Source organism: Euprymna scolopes, chromosome 40 (genome assembly GCF_053919585.1).
Source record: "Euprymna scolopes isolate OS-2025 chromosome 40, ASM5391958v1, whole genome shotgun sequence".
NCBI lineage: Eukaryota > Metazoa > Mollusca > Cephalopoda > Sepiida > Sepiolidae > Euprymna > Euprymna scolopes.
In genome coordinates this window covers 57,152,940-57,170,005 of record NC_136521.1, presented here as the reverse complement: position 1 = coordinate 57,170,005, position 17,066 = coordinate 57,152,940, and the positions used below count along the sequence as shown (strand labels likewise).

Sequence of the window (17,066 nt, the reverse complement as noted above, 5' to 3'; positions counted from 1 at the left end):
CTCCAACAAATTTCTTAACAAATCATGCTTTCTTGACCGCTGGAAAACTGCTTTTGTGGTACCAGTTTACAAGAACTCTGGCGAAAGAACTGACCGATTAAATTGTCGCCCCATTAGCTTCCTACCTCTTTTCGCCAAAATATTTGAGTCCATAATTAATCCAGCTCTAGTCCACCACTTTACAGTTGCTTAGCTTCTGACTCACTATCAATACGGATTCAAGCAAGCCCGTTCTACTGCATATATTCTAACTGTAATCTCTGAACATATATGCCATGCATTGGATAAGCCAGAGGGGAGGGAAGTAACTCTAGATATATCTAAGGCTTTTGACAGGGGATGGTACGATGATTTTCTCATTAAATTCTAGTCAACATAATTTAATCCTTCTTAAGAGAGGAGACAGGTTGTTCTGGATGGTCGTGCGTCTAAACAATATGATATAAATGCGGGCGTACTTCAGCGGTCGATCCTTGGACTTTTATTATTCATGATGTTTATAAATAACCTCACTGATAAAATAGTTTCTGAGATGGGTATATTTGCGAGGCACGAGGGAAAAACGAATGAACATACATCCAAGACGATGGCGGAACCCTTAGAGGAAGACCTCCAGTCTGTAGTGGAATGAGGTCAAAAATGGATGATAACGTTCAATCAGCCAAGACTAAGCTCGTTTCCTTTAATAATGACAAGAAACCTTCTCAACTGCCAATACCTCTGGCTAAAGATACATTACTTGAAAGTGCTTCGTTCAAACTCCTCGGCTTAACGTTCACAACGAAACATTGAGAGCGTTGCCAAATTACTGCGAAGAAAATGGGCTCTCTCTACCGGGCTAGAAAACTACTTACGTCTGAAATTATCCTTTACCTCTAAAAAGCCACCATTTGCCCATGTATGGAGTATTGTTGTCACATTTGGGCTGGTGCATCTGCTATTAGTCTCTCACTCCTGGACAGAGTTCAAAAGAGAGTCGTCAACCTGATTGCTCCTGACCTGTCATCTAAGCTTCAACCTCTGTCCCATCGATGAAATGTTGCATCCCTCTGTCTTTTTTTTTTTTTTTTTTTTACAAGTATTTAATGGTGGATGCTCCGACGAACTACAATCTGCTGTCCCTCTTGTACCACCTCGACATAAATACACCCAACAAACCCGACAAGCGACAAAATCCCACCCCTACACAGTAGAGATTCCTAGATGTAAGAAAGTCTTCTACTCTAATAGTTTCTTCCCCAGAATTGCTAGACTTTGGAATTTCCTTTCGGGTTCTTGCTTCTTAACTGTACTGACATGCAGAAGTTCGAGTGTAATCTGAACAGACATCTTACTGCTCAACTCCCTACACAATGTTCCTGCCATTTCTGTCCCTGATATTAGCCCCCACCCCTACATCAAAGTGGCAACATGCCTTATTTGGGGTGAAAATGTAATAAAAAAAATTCTTAAACACCTGTTTTAATATTGTACATGCATCCAATTGGATACGACTTGAACACGTAATCACGTCTCTCCAAACGTATTTTTTTATAAATAGTCACGCGTTATTAAACCCAATAGATAAACAACCGCCTGAAGATGACTTTGGTTTCAGTAGAAAGCGCTAGCGGAAACAATGCAACAATACGTAACATATGGATCCTACATAAAACATTCGATAATACAGTATAACCCTGATATAAGAAACCCGGGTATAAGAGATTTTCTCTGGTCTCAAATTAGTTAATGTACCGTGTAACCCGGATATAAGAAACTCTTCTATAAGTGGGACCCGAATATAAGAGTTAGAGGCTCGCGTTACCTAACCCCGGATGGGCGCAACAGCAAATTCGTCACGTTTTATTTATTTTTTTTTTCACGTTCTTTTCCTTTTTCGCGGTACAGGTTCGAGCCTGCCTGCCTACTACTACTTTTTTTTTTTTTTTTTTTTTTTTCTCAACACACCCTTTCAAACACTCGGGCAACGACAAGCACCCAGGCTAGATTTTCATAAAATGCGTTTTATTAATTTAGATAAATACTTGATGACTTAGCTAGCTCGCTGTCGCAAAATTCTCTCTAAAAAAAAACAAAAAAAAAAAACGTTGAGACTTTTAAAGAATAAACTTTTTATAGTTTTTTTAAATCAACTTAAAAATCAGATTTTAGCCCATCGTGTTTTGTTTGTCCATTTATCTATTTTTATTTATGTATTTATTTATTTATTTGTTAGTGAGCCATTTTTCCAGGGTAATTCAACAGTTAAGATTAAAGGGGTTCCTAAAATCAATGGTAAACGGCTATTGAGATAACGCAAATTCATTCGCAAATGTTATCCAAAGAGATGAAAATTGCTTGCTTGATATCTGGGTAGATTTGTTATCACTCGAACTCCAGGGAAGACCACACGTTTTTCTCAAATAGAAATCTTTGATAATGGCCTGTATGAAAACTCCTAATGAATAAAATAATAATAATAATAATTATTATAATAATAATTAATAATAATAATAATAATAACAATAATAATAATAATTATAATAATGTGTTAGTCATGTAAAGGCGAGAAACACACATACGAGAACTGGCCGCATAATTTTATTAATACAGAGATAATATTACTCTATAAAACATATTTTTTATGAAAAAGAAAAACATCTAAAAATGATATAAATTTCCTTAAGTCTTGTTTCTGTTTTTTTTTTCTTTTCTGTTTTTTTTTCTGTTTTTTTTTCTTTTCTGTTTGTTTCTTTTCTGTTTTTTTTTTTTTGTTTTTTTTTTTTTAATTGCTTCTTCTCAATTTACATTTCTGAACTTATTTATTTATATAAGTATGTTTGCTTGTTTTCGGGGAGGGAAAAGGTCTGGATTTTTTTCCTGAACTTTTCCCCTAAGATGTCTGACGCAGTCCATTCCTGTTGAAGACGAAATTGATAGCACTTGTCCCTTTTTTATACGCTTTCCCTATAAGAGGGCGATAGCATTACAGAAATTTGACAAGCAGCGCACCCAGTCTGGATTTTTACTTAATGCAGTAAAAGTGAAAAATATCATTGTTGCTATATATATATATATATATATATATATATATATATATATATATATATATATATATATATATATATTGTACCAGTCTATACCGGGTTTTTGATCTTTTCTTAAATTTTATACTCAGAGGGATTATAAGTCAAGAACATCTATAGAGTGGGACAATAAATTTGTCACCCTAGAAAAGACCACATGATTCCATTTCTGTTGGATGGAAACCGTTTTTTTTCTTTCTTTTTTTTCTTTTTCTTTTTTTTTCTTTTTCTTTTCTTTTTTTTTTTTTTTGCAGACCATCTCCTAGTTGGCCAGATTACCTTAAATAAATAAATTAATTAAGATAACTATAAGTGACCAATTAATTTATAATCTGAAAATAAGCAGAAAAAATATATCTTAATGACTTATGACTATCGATTGAAATAGTTTTAATACCAACATTTTATATTGAACGGACTAATAAATTAATTTATAATATACTTTGATTAAACTTTTTAACAACATTTAGTGAAAGACATTAGAACTGTATAAACATTACTTATTAGTGTGATATGGATGGCAATGGGTTAGATATGTTGAAAGTATGGATTTAAAAAAATAAAAATAAGAAAAGTTAAAATATCGATAGATTTTAAATTAAATTAATTTTAACGTTTTTACGTTTAAGGTAAACAATTGAGTATTCAACAATTTTTTTTTATCTCAACCAAACGTAATTATGTGTGTAGAATTAACTGATACTAAGAATTATAATTGAAATAGTAATAAACTTGATTATAACACACAAGTGAACTGAATTGAAGTCAATAAATTATTTAATATAACTTTTAAGGTCAATTTTTTAATTTAGTTTCGTATTTGCAAACATGTATAATAGTTTATAATTATTGATGTTGTTTTTCTAAGTATGTATACATTAACTAGAATTAATATATTTACTAATTAATTAATAAAACATTTTGGTATAATAATCATAACTTCATAGAGAATGTTAGTACGAATAGTTGGGTCTAGTGACTTTATTTTTGAAATTCAAAATTGCGTAATGGAAACGTATTAAAGGTATTTGCAGCTTCTCTTCCAATTTTCGGATTTTAATCATGTCAAATCACACTTTATTTCCTTTTAACGGATTGATTGTTGCTATTTCTTCTGATGAGTTAAGAGCAGCATGATAGATTCACTGATTGATATAAGAATAAAATGATTGATTTTGTGCTAGGAAACAGATACTGTCAAGAATTGTATATGTCAACTGGCTTAAAGGAATGAATTATAAGATGATCAACAACATGAATTTTGGAATATAGTTTTGGTCATTTAATCACTATATATATATATGTGTGTGTGTGTGTGTGTGTATTTTGCTATATATATATATATATATATATATATATATATATATATGTATATATATATACTTGTTTATTGTTATATAAACATGCTCACATCCTGTTGCTACAAATAGCCACTTGTTTCAATCAAACAACAGATATCATCAGGCAGCGACTTGACTGAACAACTGAATTGAACTTTTGAATAGTCAAGTCGCTGCCTGATGATATCTGTTGTTTGATTGAAACAAGTGGCTATTTGTAGCAGCGGGATGTGAGCATGTTTATATAACAATAAACAAATATTATCAGCTCTTTTTATTGAGCACTATCTAACAACCTCGTTGAATTCATTAGTCCATTACTTTTGAATAAAAAAACCCCGAGTATATATATATATATATATATATATAACAAAATATAACAGAAGATATGAACATTTCAATATTCAATTTGGCTACGAGTATATATATATATATATATATATATATATATATATATATATATATATACTCGTAGCCAAATTGAATATCGAAAAGTTTACATCCTTTGTTCTATGTGACGAAACTACATGAAAATTTACTATTCTATGTTTGAAATTTTATGACAATTGGTAAAAAAAAAAAAAGAATCTATATTTTCAAACCAATACAATATGCTCAAATTTGCCTACATTTGTATATATAGTGTCCTGGTAAGCCAGCTTTAGTTTTGCTGCTTTGGGATGAATTTTGTTTAGGTTTTTCTTTGCTTGGTTGTCTCCCCCGTGGTCTTGCCATGTCACTAATATATATATGTGTGTGTGTATATATGATATAAATTTTTTTCAACACAGATAGTGGACTTAGTAAAAGTACTCACTATACGATGCTGTTATAACAGAATGAAAATGTGTCAAGATACGTACAAACTTTGCATTTTTCCCAATATATCTGAGATGTCACTACGAAAATTTTTAAATAACATAGAATTTAAAATTGTCTAGTTTATGTCGAAACAATTGTAAAATCTGAAAAAAATACAAATATGAAGTTTTTCCTTCTTGTTGTTTTCGGTTTTTGCCAGTGTGTGTATATATATATATATATTTCTGTAATCTACCATGGTGACGTAAGACATTACCCACGTTTGTTTTGAATTCACTTACTTTTTGTGTTTCTGGAATTAATGATCTTGCAAACTTTATACGCCTCCTTTTTCTTTTCCTTTTCCAAATCCATTTTTCATGCCATGAATAAACTTTTCAGCAGCTTTTTTTGATGAATATTTATTCGTCTCTGATGAATTGTTTAATGAATTCTCGCTATTAAACGAAGTCTGTGTAAGACGTTATATAAAAAAAATTCAAGTGTCTGCATAAAAAAAAAACAATAAAAATACATAAGTGTGAATTAATTCTACCTTTTGGTTTCTGGTTTAATAACTAATGGTATATATATCTATATATTTATAAAAGTGAGAGAGAGAGAGAGAGTGTGTGTGTGTGTGTGTGTGTGTGTGTGTGGACAGTTCTCAACGAATTTTTGATCTACAGACTTTAAATTTTGGTATATAGAGTATTCAGAGATTTAGAAAACTTTTTTATCGATTTTCATCCGAAAAAAAAGGGATACTAAGATGAAAATTCAAGAACTGGTGCGAGGGGTTCTTCAGATTTTTATACGTTTGCTGTTTCACGAAAGCGCATGCGTTTATGGTTCGCATTACAGCTTCCTTGTGTTAAGAATAAATATGGCTTGAAAACACCTTTTAAAGATTGTGACAAGCTGGACTAATGGTTATCGTACTTGAATCAGTGTCTTTAGGAGTTTTTTTTTTTTCGATCTTAGCTCAAATATTTTTTGGATCATTTCTACTTCCAAGAAGTAAACGGTTTAGAAAAAAACATAATACTCACATGCTCATAAACCAGTATTCGTATGAATTAAAATATAGTGTTTATGCGTATTTTAGGAGCGGCCAACGCCGGGCAGCCTGATACTATGTATATATAAGTGATAATGTGGTTATGAGAACACTTCTAACCCTACATACTCATCGAAATTTTCATCTATAGACTTATTCACACACGTGGAAAACTTTTAATCGGTTTTTATACGGAAAAAGAGGTTTAAATTGAAAAACTGGTACTTATCTGTTTTTAACTGTTTCACGACTGTTCATGCGCGGTCATGAAACGTGACAGCTTCCTTATTTTAAGTATGAGTTTTTTTTTTAAACACCTTTTTAATAATAATGTCAAGCTGGCCTAATGGTTATCGTACTTAGCCCACTGTCTTTAGGTTTTGGTTTCGATCTCAGCTCGAGTAATTTTTTTTTTTTTTTTACTGATAAAAAGTGCAAAAGTTTAGAAAAAATATAATACTCGTATGCACATGTCTTAGTTTCTTTCGTTTTTTTTTTAACTTCCTCTGTTTTTTTTTGTTTGTTTTTTTTTTTTTTTAGTAATTTAAAGTTACGTTTAATAACTAAGGTATTTCTGTTTATAATAAACTAACATTTCAGCCCGGCGTTGCCCGGCTGTTTGCAGGTGTATGTTGAGCAATAAAAAACAAAAAAAAAAGCGGTCGAACTTTGACCCCTATTATGACCCCTTAACATTTGTTGTTTTGGGCTCAAATCAAGTTATTAAGTTAGATCCATGTCCAAGGAACCTATATCTAAAATTTCAAGTGTTTAGACCCCAAATTGTCGGAGGAGTTTGGTAGAGTTCTCAAAGATCAAATCGTTGAACTTTGACCCCTTAACAGCAAAATTTCTGGCCGAAAACCGATCACCAAGATTTCCGCAAATCTCAGTACCCTGTATATCAAATTTCGAGTCTGTAGACTGAAAATTGACAGAGTTATTTCGTAGGGAAATGTAGACACACGTTCACTTTTATAGATATATAGATAAGAATTTTGCATGAATTCAAATGTAATATTTATGCGTATTTTACGACCGGGCAACGCCGGGCGGCATGCTAGTATATATATATATATAATTGCAACCGTAAGCATTATTAATAAACGACTATCTAAAAAAAAAAAAATACTACGTCAACTCAAAACATGAGAGATCACTACTAATTCAAACTGAAAATGCACCGACTGACGGACAGCTTATAAAGGTCAACTCTTCTTCATTTAATACATTTTTGGCTGAATGTTAATGCTCTCTCTATATGTAATAGACGTGCTTCTCTCTCTACCATGCATTTCTCTGCGTTTCTTCCTTTTCCTGTGTTCTCTTTCTGCCAAATAAGATACTCGGGAAGGAAGCCTTATAATCTCTCAACCAAGTGTCTCTTTGTTTGGATTAACTCCCCTTTTTTTCTATCGCTCTCCAGTTCGGCTCAAAACTAATCTTGCCTTTTAGCAAAAAAAAAACAAAAAAAAAACATTTCTTTTACTGCCATATACTCCCCACCCCCAACCTCCACTTTCCTATCCTTTCTGTTTGTTTCGTTTTTGTTGTTTTTAATTTTCATTTTTATTGCTGTCAACTGCTCGTATTTGTCGCTCAACTTATTTTCAATGGCTTCTTCCCCAATTGATTGAGTCTAAAATCCAAGGCTTTTGCCCCATCTTTTTTTATTTGCGATTATCTCCCTTTGTTAATCACCACCTACTCGCTTCCTCAGTAAATATACTCTAGGTCAAACTTCACATATGTTTTGTTACGTTAAAAAAATATAAAACTTTTAGTTCTGAACTTTACTTTTTAACATTTTTATATTTACACTTGCGGAACTTAACGAAATATTATTCGTACTAATATACTTATCCGTGTTAAATTCACAACGTAAATCTGACTTCAATATCCTGGATAGAGTAGGTATATTTATAGTCTACGTTCCCGGAAAAATATTAATGTTTTATTAATATCCTACTATTTTATGCCTGTGAATCATAAATAGTATTAATACAATATCATATCAAGAAAGTGATAGTGTAACCCTGATATAAGAAAAACTGATGAAAGAAAGATTTTCTCTTGTCCCAAATTAGAGCCTGTGTTAATGTACAAGGTACCCCGGATATAAGAGAGTATTAGGGACTGGATAAGAAGTCATATCAGAGTTACACTGTATATAGTAATAGTGCTCAATATCCTAGAGTGAAAAGGTGTGATTTTATGTTGTATAGCAGACTAAAGAGATGGTGTTGCCCGGGAGCTATACAAGAAATAAAGTTTAATATTTAGTAAGTGGTATATGTTAGTCAATCCAAAGTTATCAATAGACAACTGGATAAAGCAGGTATGTTTAAAAATAGCATTGTCCAAGATCGAAACATTTTTTTACAATCGGTTTAAACACGAATTCACTTACGATATTTTGATTAAAATTATCCCAAATGTGCAATTATAATAATTATTTTCCGAATGGAGAATTGTTCTTTTTCTTTAGAACATACATGGACATTTTTTATGCCTGTTAGCATGACCACGTGGTTAAATACCGGAAGCTGTCTATACCTACAACTGAATTAGGAAGTGACGTTACGCTGTCATATGCATCGGCCTTCTTTCTCGGTAGCCACGGTTTAATCCCGGAAAAAATATCTAAAATTTAGGTGAAATTTTTTAAAATTATTTGAGGGTCAAATGGTCATTTGTAACATTAAATGTTATGTATTAATATATCCTATTTTTGGGGGAGGGGGGTCAAATTGAAATACGCTAACTCTAGGTTTACTTTATCGTTTCTTAACTGTTATAATTTCTCTACAAAAAAAAAGGAGGTGAGAGAAACGGAAAGTTAGTTTTAGTAGTGCTCTGATGTTCTCCCGAGTTTCTCATTCCTCAATTAAGTTCCTCACTTGAAAAGAAATTTCTCTTTTAGGAAGATAGGGGAGGGAAATTAACGTTTTTAGCATTTTATGTTTAGTTAACTTTTCTATCGCCCCAGGCGACGCCAGACAGCTCCGCTATATATAAAGTGAAGTCGTGCGTGTATGTTTGTATCCCCAACTAAAACTGTAAAAACAAGCTTACATATTTTTTTTGTACCAGAAGTACGTTATTTATTTCAATTTTATTTTTATTTATTTTCATTTTTATTTATTTTAAATTTTTATTTGTTTTTATTTTAATTTTATTTTTGTCTATTTTAATTTTATTTATTTATTTAATTTTATTTTTATTCTATTTTTATTTATTTTAATTTTTATTAATTTATTTTTCTTTTTATTTTGTTTATTTTAGTTCTAATTTTTATTTTATTTATTTTAGTTTAATTTTTATTTTATTCTTTATAATTATTTTTTTTCAGTGCATGATTAAATTGATTTAAATTAATGCTCAAATTAATTTTGTTTTTGCGTTTTTCGGACTACTATTCTCATCTTGGTTATTACGTCACAACATTTCAAATGATGAAACCGTCAACTTTCATCAATTGCATCTACACGAACTTGAAAACCAGACATCTACATAAAATTTCGAATTGTACTTTTCACTTAATTCACGAGGGTAGATTGTTCTCACTTCGTCGGCCATGATCAGACAAAAGTGTTAATTTATGTTCTTAGTTATTATCGCCCGTAATAAGGATTGAACCCTCAACCTCCAGAAGATTTTTCTACAAATTGAGTGTTAACCAACATTTTTTTTTTTTTTTTTTTAGCAATTGCATTGTTACAATAATAATCGTGTATTTCACAATAAACTGTGATGTCATAATAGTCTCTTTCTTTCGTTCCCCCCTCTCTCTCTCTTTATCTCTCTCTCTTTCGTTACTCTCTCTCTCTCTTTCGTTACTCTCTCTCTCTCTTTCGTTACTCTCTCTCTCTCTTTCGTTACTCTGTCTCTCTCTCTCTCTTTCGTTACTCTGTCTCTCTCTCTTTCGTTACTCTGTCTCTCTCTCTCTTTCGTTACTCTGTCTCTCTCTCTCTTTCGTTACTCTGTCTCTCTCTCTCTTTCGTTACTCTGTCTCTCTCTCTCTTTCGTTACTCTGTCTCTCTCTCTCTCTTTCGTTACTCTGTCTCTCTCTCTCTTTTTCGTTACTCTGTCTCTCTCTCTCTTTTTCGTTACTCTGTCTCTCTCTCTCTCTCTCTTTCGTTACTCTGTCTGTCTCTCTCTCTCTTTCGTTACTCTGTCTTTCGTTACTCTGTCTCTCTCTCTCTTTTTCGTTACTCTGTCTCTCTCTCTCTTTTTCGTTACTCTGTCTCTCTCTCTCTCTCTCTCTTTCGTTACTCTGTCTGTCTCTCTCTCTCTTTCGTTACTCTGTCTTTCGTTACTCTGTCTCTCTCTCTCTTTTGTTACTCTGTCTCTCTCTCTCTCTTTCGTTACTCTGTCTCTCTCTCTCTTTCGTTACTCTGTCTCTCTCTCTCTTTCGTTACTCTGTCTCTCTCTCTTTCGTTACTCTGTCTCTCTCTCTTTCGTTACTCTGTCTCTCTCTTTTTTGTTACTCTGTCTCTCTCTCTCTCTTTCGTTACTCTGTCTGTCTCTCTCTTTCGTTACGCCAATTTCACTATCCAATCAAGTGGTATTCTTACTACCGGTGTAACACGAGTTACGTCCCATTTTCTTTTTTCCCCTCTTAAACTGAAAGGGAGACGTAAACCCTCTCTTGAAATCGCTACAATGACAACGCAAATCGTTAAATGAGCAAACAAATAAGAAACAAGTACTACACTTTCATCGTTGTTCGTCATCTATCAACGAGCTTATAAATACCTCTTTTGTAAAATTCTTAGGATTTTGAAATGAAATATGAATTTAAATCACGTAAAATATCCTCGTGATGTTAATCTAAGACCATCTAAATTGTTTTGCAATCCTTGGGATAAGTGATAATCCGAGGGAGCTAGGCCAGGCGAATATGTAGGATGGTACAAGATCTCAAGACAAATTCTCCTAAGAAGATCCTTGATCAGTAGTGTTAGGTGAGGACGAGAATTATCCTGATGGAGGATGACGCCCTTTCTGTTGACTAAAGGTCGTTTTTGGGTGAACGTGGGTGAAAATATTACAGAAAAAAATGATGCTTTAATAATCTGAATGAAAAAAATTATAAATTAATCATAATATGTTTAAGCACTAAGAATATAAATATAAAATATAAATTTCAATGGATTAAAATGCGACTTTTACAAATCGGTAAAATCTTTTGCACAGAAGCGATAACAAGATGAGAACACTAGTCCAAGTTATCCCAAATGATGCAAATTATCCATCCTCATCTCCAAAAATTTCGAATCATGAATTCAATGTTTGGTTTAATGTCCCCTCTCTCCTTTAAACTTCATATTTCGCATAGGGCAGGTGCGAAAACAATTATAACCGATTTTATTTATTTATTTATTCATTTGTCAATGTGCACTAGAGTACCAACTAAAGACTTACCTTTAAAAAAAAGTTAATTTTTACGTATATTCTGGTTTGTTTCGATAAGTTTGTCGCCGATAAGTAGTTTTTATGATATTAAGACCTTTATTATCCAATACATTCCGTATTGTTTTCACTGGTATCCATGTTTGTTTTCGTGTGCGCGCATTCAGTTTTCGCGCGCACAAACGAACATAGCCGCCAGTGAAAAAAGTACGGAATAACCTTAGATAATACAGTTCTAAAAATCATAAAAACTACTTGTCAGCGATAATTTTTACTGCCATATTCGTTCAAAACAGGCTCGAATATCTCTAAAAGGCAACTTTATAAGGTAAATATTTAGTTGGTAATCTAGCGCATATTGATTTTTTTTTTTTGTTATTTTTAAAGATTTTTTTTTTAATTTTAACTTTTTTTTTTGTTATTTTTAAAGATTTTTTTTTTTAATTTTAACTTTTTTTTTTTAATTTTAACTTTTTTTTTTTTAATTTTAACTTTTTTTTTTGTTATTTTTAAAGATTTTTTTTTTAATTTTAACTTTTTTTTTTTTAATTTTAACTTTTTTTTTTTAAATTTTAACTTTTTTTTTTTTAAATTTTAACTTTTTTTTTTTTTAATTTTAACTTTTTTTTTTTTTAATTTTAACTTTTTTTTTTTTGTTATTTTTAAAGATTTTTTTTTGTTATTTTTAAAGATTTTTTTTTTTTAATTTTAACTTTTTTTTTTTTAATTTTAACTTTTTTTTTTTGTTATTTTTAAAGATTTTTTTTTTTTAATTTTAACTTTTTTTTTTTAATTTTAACTTTTTTTTTTTTTCTCACATTAGCTTTTACTAGTAAACAAGTGCGGTTTATTTACCGTACGTGCCGTCGTAACAATATGAACCAATGGCCTGTGTGTGTTTGTTTTGACAGTGCAAGGGTCATGGTCTACCTGGTCCTCGTGGTCGACGTGTAGTCCTGATTGCATACACCATCGACGGCGATCATGTGACAACCCTGAGCCAGCTTACGGAGGGCCATATTGTCTTGGCACTGATTTGGATACGAGCAACTGTACCAACGGCATGTGCCGTAACGGAGGTATATCTTAAACCTACATACATAATATATGCACATATATACATACAAAATTCTTGGTTTCGTTTGGTAGAAATAAATCTAACAGTTCTCGATTATATTCTATATAAATAAAACAGGTGTCTGTATGTCTGTCTGTCCGTGTGTAAATATTTAACCGATAAACTCTTAAACTACTGCTCAGATAACACTGAAATTAACAGGAAATAATAATCATACATCAAGGGTGGTTTATAATAAGTAAAAGCTTTGTTTGGATGGATGGATGGATGGATGGATGGATGGATGAATAACAGAAGTCGGCAAGTTGAAACGCAAACTGTTCATTACAACTTGCCGACATCTTTCTATTAGTTTTGCGTATGCGTAAACTAATCAAGGCTAAAAATGGTTTAATTTTAAAACATTTTCATTTATCTGTCGGATTAGCTCAAATGGTAGGGAACGCGGCTGGAACGCTTAAGGTTTTGGTTTCGATTCTAGTTGATGGCGCCCAAGTCATTTTATTTTAAAGAATTTTGAAATCAGTATTATACAAATATAAATATTCAATAGAGAATTGATTCTGTAATAACAAATACGAAATCTGCATTAATTAAAATATAGTTTAATAATAAGAATATATTTATTTGTATGGCTATGACAACATAGTCTTTTCATTGTTTTGACTCTCGAGTATATATCCGACACAGTTATACACAATTAATCAACCGAGAACCACATTACTCTACATAAAAGCATATAAGATATCAACGGATACACACTCGAGAGTCAAAACAATGAAAAGAATATGCTGTTGTCCTAGCCATATTTATGTTACAGAATATCAAATCAACGTAGCTGGGAGAGCGAACCCAGACTAATAAAGTACAATATCAACGAATTTGCCGTAATGGAGGTTATATTAGTTTTCTTTCTTCTAGATGTATGCCTTAATAAAAAATTAAAAAAATGCCGGATCGTTCTCGTTCCTAACGGTTGTATCGCACACCACTTAGGTATTACTAACCTGGGTAGTTTAAAGACCAGCGCATATATATATATATATATATATATATATATATATATATATATATATATATATATATATATTTTGAAATGAGAATTACAATCAAGTTTACTAATCTGGAAAGCGTGATTGGCCTTCGGGACAAGATCAAAGTGTAGTATCTGTTCCGGCAGATGCTGCACTTAAGATGGTTTGTACCAGTCAATGGAGGGGAAACCCTCTATACTGGGACAATTATTATTTTTGGTAACCAGAGTGCCCCCTTTTTGCCTACTTTTAGGGGAGCTGGTTTTTACCTCACATTAAAAACGGCCTTGTGACTAATTTGCTCAGTGGGGGAGCAAATAAACACCATCTGTTCCGGCAGATGCTGCAAGCTATGACTAGCAAAGACCAGATGTGGGGGCAACCCCACATGCCTGACCATTAACCAGCTCCCATTTCCCACCTCTCGGGAGCTGGTCCCCCTTTTCCCTTCCCCCTCCCTTCACTCCTCACATTAAAAATTGGCCTTGTGCCTAATTTGCTCGGTGGGGGAGCAAATAAATACCATCTGTTCCGGCAGATGCTGCAAGCAAAGACAAGCTATGACTAGCAAAGACCATATGTGGGGGTAACCCCACATATCTGAACTTGGTCAAGGTAGGGATCACCCTACGACCACAGTTACTATCCAGCTCCCATTTCCCACCTCTCGGGAGCAGGATCCCCCTTTCCCTCCCCCCTTCCCTCCATCTCCACATTAAAAAACGGCCTTGTGCCTAATTTGCTACGTGGGGAAGCAAATAAATACTACAAGATCAAAGTGTAGTATCTGTTCTTCAGATGCTGCACTTCTGTTTCTTGTTCTCTTTCGGTGGAGGAGAGGTCCTTCACGACTGAGACAATTTTTATTTTTATACCTTTTCTCCACGTTAAAAAAAAACGACCCTAGTGTCTAACTCTGTCCCGTGGGGAGGCATAGTAAATAGGTACAATCAAGTTTACTAAGATAATCCAAAATAGCAAACTTAAAATATATTATAAATATTAAAGACTTAATATTTATAAAGTAATCCTAACCAAATGTAAAAGCTCGATAAATCCAAATAGGAAATAGAGCTTATGATAAGAACAAGGAATTAATAAAACATGTTTTGTTTTCCTAAGGAATGAATCGATGCAAAGAAATTGGCTTACACACACACACACACACGTGTGTGTAAGCTAATACACATATATACACACACACACACACACACACATATGTGTGTGTGTGTGTGGTGTGTAATCTAATTCTTTTATATCGATCATTCCTAGAGAAAGCTATATGTGTGTATTCTAAAGAAGGGGGGTGGACTTGGCGGGGAGTGTAAATGGTATAAATGTATAGTTGCGCATGTGTAAAGAGCAATTTCAGTTGACTCACGCCTACAAAGTTCCATTTATTTTTTCAATTTCGACTCCTTAGCAGCTATTTTTATCGGCTAAAAACAAAATCGAATTTGTTCCACATGTCTGATTTCCCTATATATCAAGTTTTAAATCTGTAGACAAAAAACTGACAAAGAAGTTTGGCAGAGACCGTTTCTCAGACAGACAAGCCCACTTTTATCTACATATAAATACATAGAGGTGTATATAGTAAGTTTTGAAAGTATATGTGGCAATGAGCTATGCAGAATTTTCTGCATTTCACCCTCGTATGGAGTCGCCAGGCTATTGCATGAAATCAATGTTGCTGCACGTTTTTATATATTCCCGTAAGGCTGAGTTTGCTAGTTAGCAAATCAGATTCTTTGTCATTCACACATCCATCTCAGAAATTGGCTTACACACACACACACACACGTGTGTGTGTAAGCTAATACACATATACACACACACACACACATATATATATATATATATATATATATATATATATATATATGTGTGTGTGGTGTGTAATCTAATTCTTTTATATCGATCATTCCTAGAGAAAGCTATATGTGTGTATTCTAAAGAAGGGGGGGTGGACTTGGCGGGGAGTGGGGGGGGGGTAAAAACGGGGAGGATAATAAAGAGAAAAATAAAAAACATAGAAGTTCTAAACAGAAATAAATATGTTACACTTTTGCTCCGGGCAACGCCGAGTAGTCATGCTAGTGGAATATATATGCGAAACAATTAAGAATAACAAACTAAAATAATAATTTTAAAAAACAATTAAGAATAACAAACTAAAATAATAATTTTAAAAAACAATTAAGAATAACAAACTAAAATAATAATTTTAAAAAAACAATTAAGAATAACAAACTAAAATAATAATTTAAAAAAAAACAATTAAGAATAACAAACTAAAATAATAATTTAAAAAAAACAATTAAGAATAACAAACTAAAATAATAATTTAAAAAAAACAATTAAGAATAACAAACTAAAATAATAATTTAAAAAACAATTAAGAATAACAAACTAAAATAATAATTTTAAAAAACAATTAAGAATAACAAACTAAAATAATAATTTTAAAAAACAATTAAGAATAACAAACTAAAATAATAATTTTAAAAAAACAATTAAGAATAACAAACTAAAATAATAATTTAAAAAAAAACAATTAAGAATAACAAACTAAAATAATAATTTAAAAAAAACAATTAAGAATAACAAACTAAAATAATAATTTAAAAAAAACAATTAAGAATAACAAACTAAAATAATAATTTAAAAAAACAATTAAGAATAACAAACTAAAATAATAATTTTAAAAAAAACAATTAAGAATAACAAACTAAAATAATAATTTTAAAAAACAATTAAGAATAACAAACTAAAATAATAATTTTAAAAAAAACAATTAAGAATAACAAACTAAAATAATAATTTAAAAAAAACAATTAAGAATAACAAACTAAAATAATAATTTAAAAAAAAACAATTAAGAATAACAAACTAAAATAATAATTTAAAAAAAAAATAATTAAGAATAACAAACTAAAATAATAATTTAAAAAAAACAATTAAGAATAACAAACTAAAATAATAATTTAAAAAAAAACAATTAAGAATAACAAACTAAAATAATAATTTAAAAAAAACAATTAAGAATAACAAACTAAAATAATAATTTAAAAAAAACAATTAAGAATAACAAACTAAAATAATAATTTAAAAAAAACAATTAAGAATAACAAACTAAAATAATAATTTAAAAAAAAACAATTAAGAATAACAAACTAAAATAATAATTTAAAAAAAACAATTAAGAATAACAAACTAAAATAATAATTTAAAAAAAAACAATTAAGAATAACAAACTAAAATAATAATTTA

The 17,066-nt window shown here is 31.2% G+C and overlaps 1 protein-coding gene across 7 annotated transcripts in view; it reads left to right on the top strand.

The window, feature by feature from the left end:
- LOC145265584 (netrin receptor UNC5B-a-like) overlaps window positions 1–17,066 on the top strand; it is a 573,104-nt gene that overhangs the window by 284,436 nt on the left and 271,602 nt on the right. For 4 of the 7 annotated variants that reach the window (XM_080121593.1, XM_080121588.1, XM_080121592.1 and 1 more), the window contains exon 6: window positions 12,593–12,760. The exons of the other annotated variants lie outside the window; for them this stretch is intronic. In XM_080121593.1, the coding sequence (XP_079977719.1) occupies window positions 12,593–12,760 (168 nt within the window). The remainder of the gene's footprint in view (window positions 1–12,592; window positions 12,761–17,066) is intronic. 7 annotated transcript variants of the gene reach the window in all.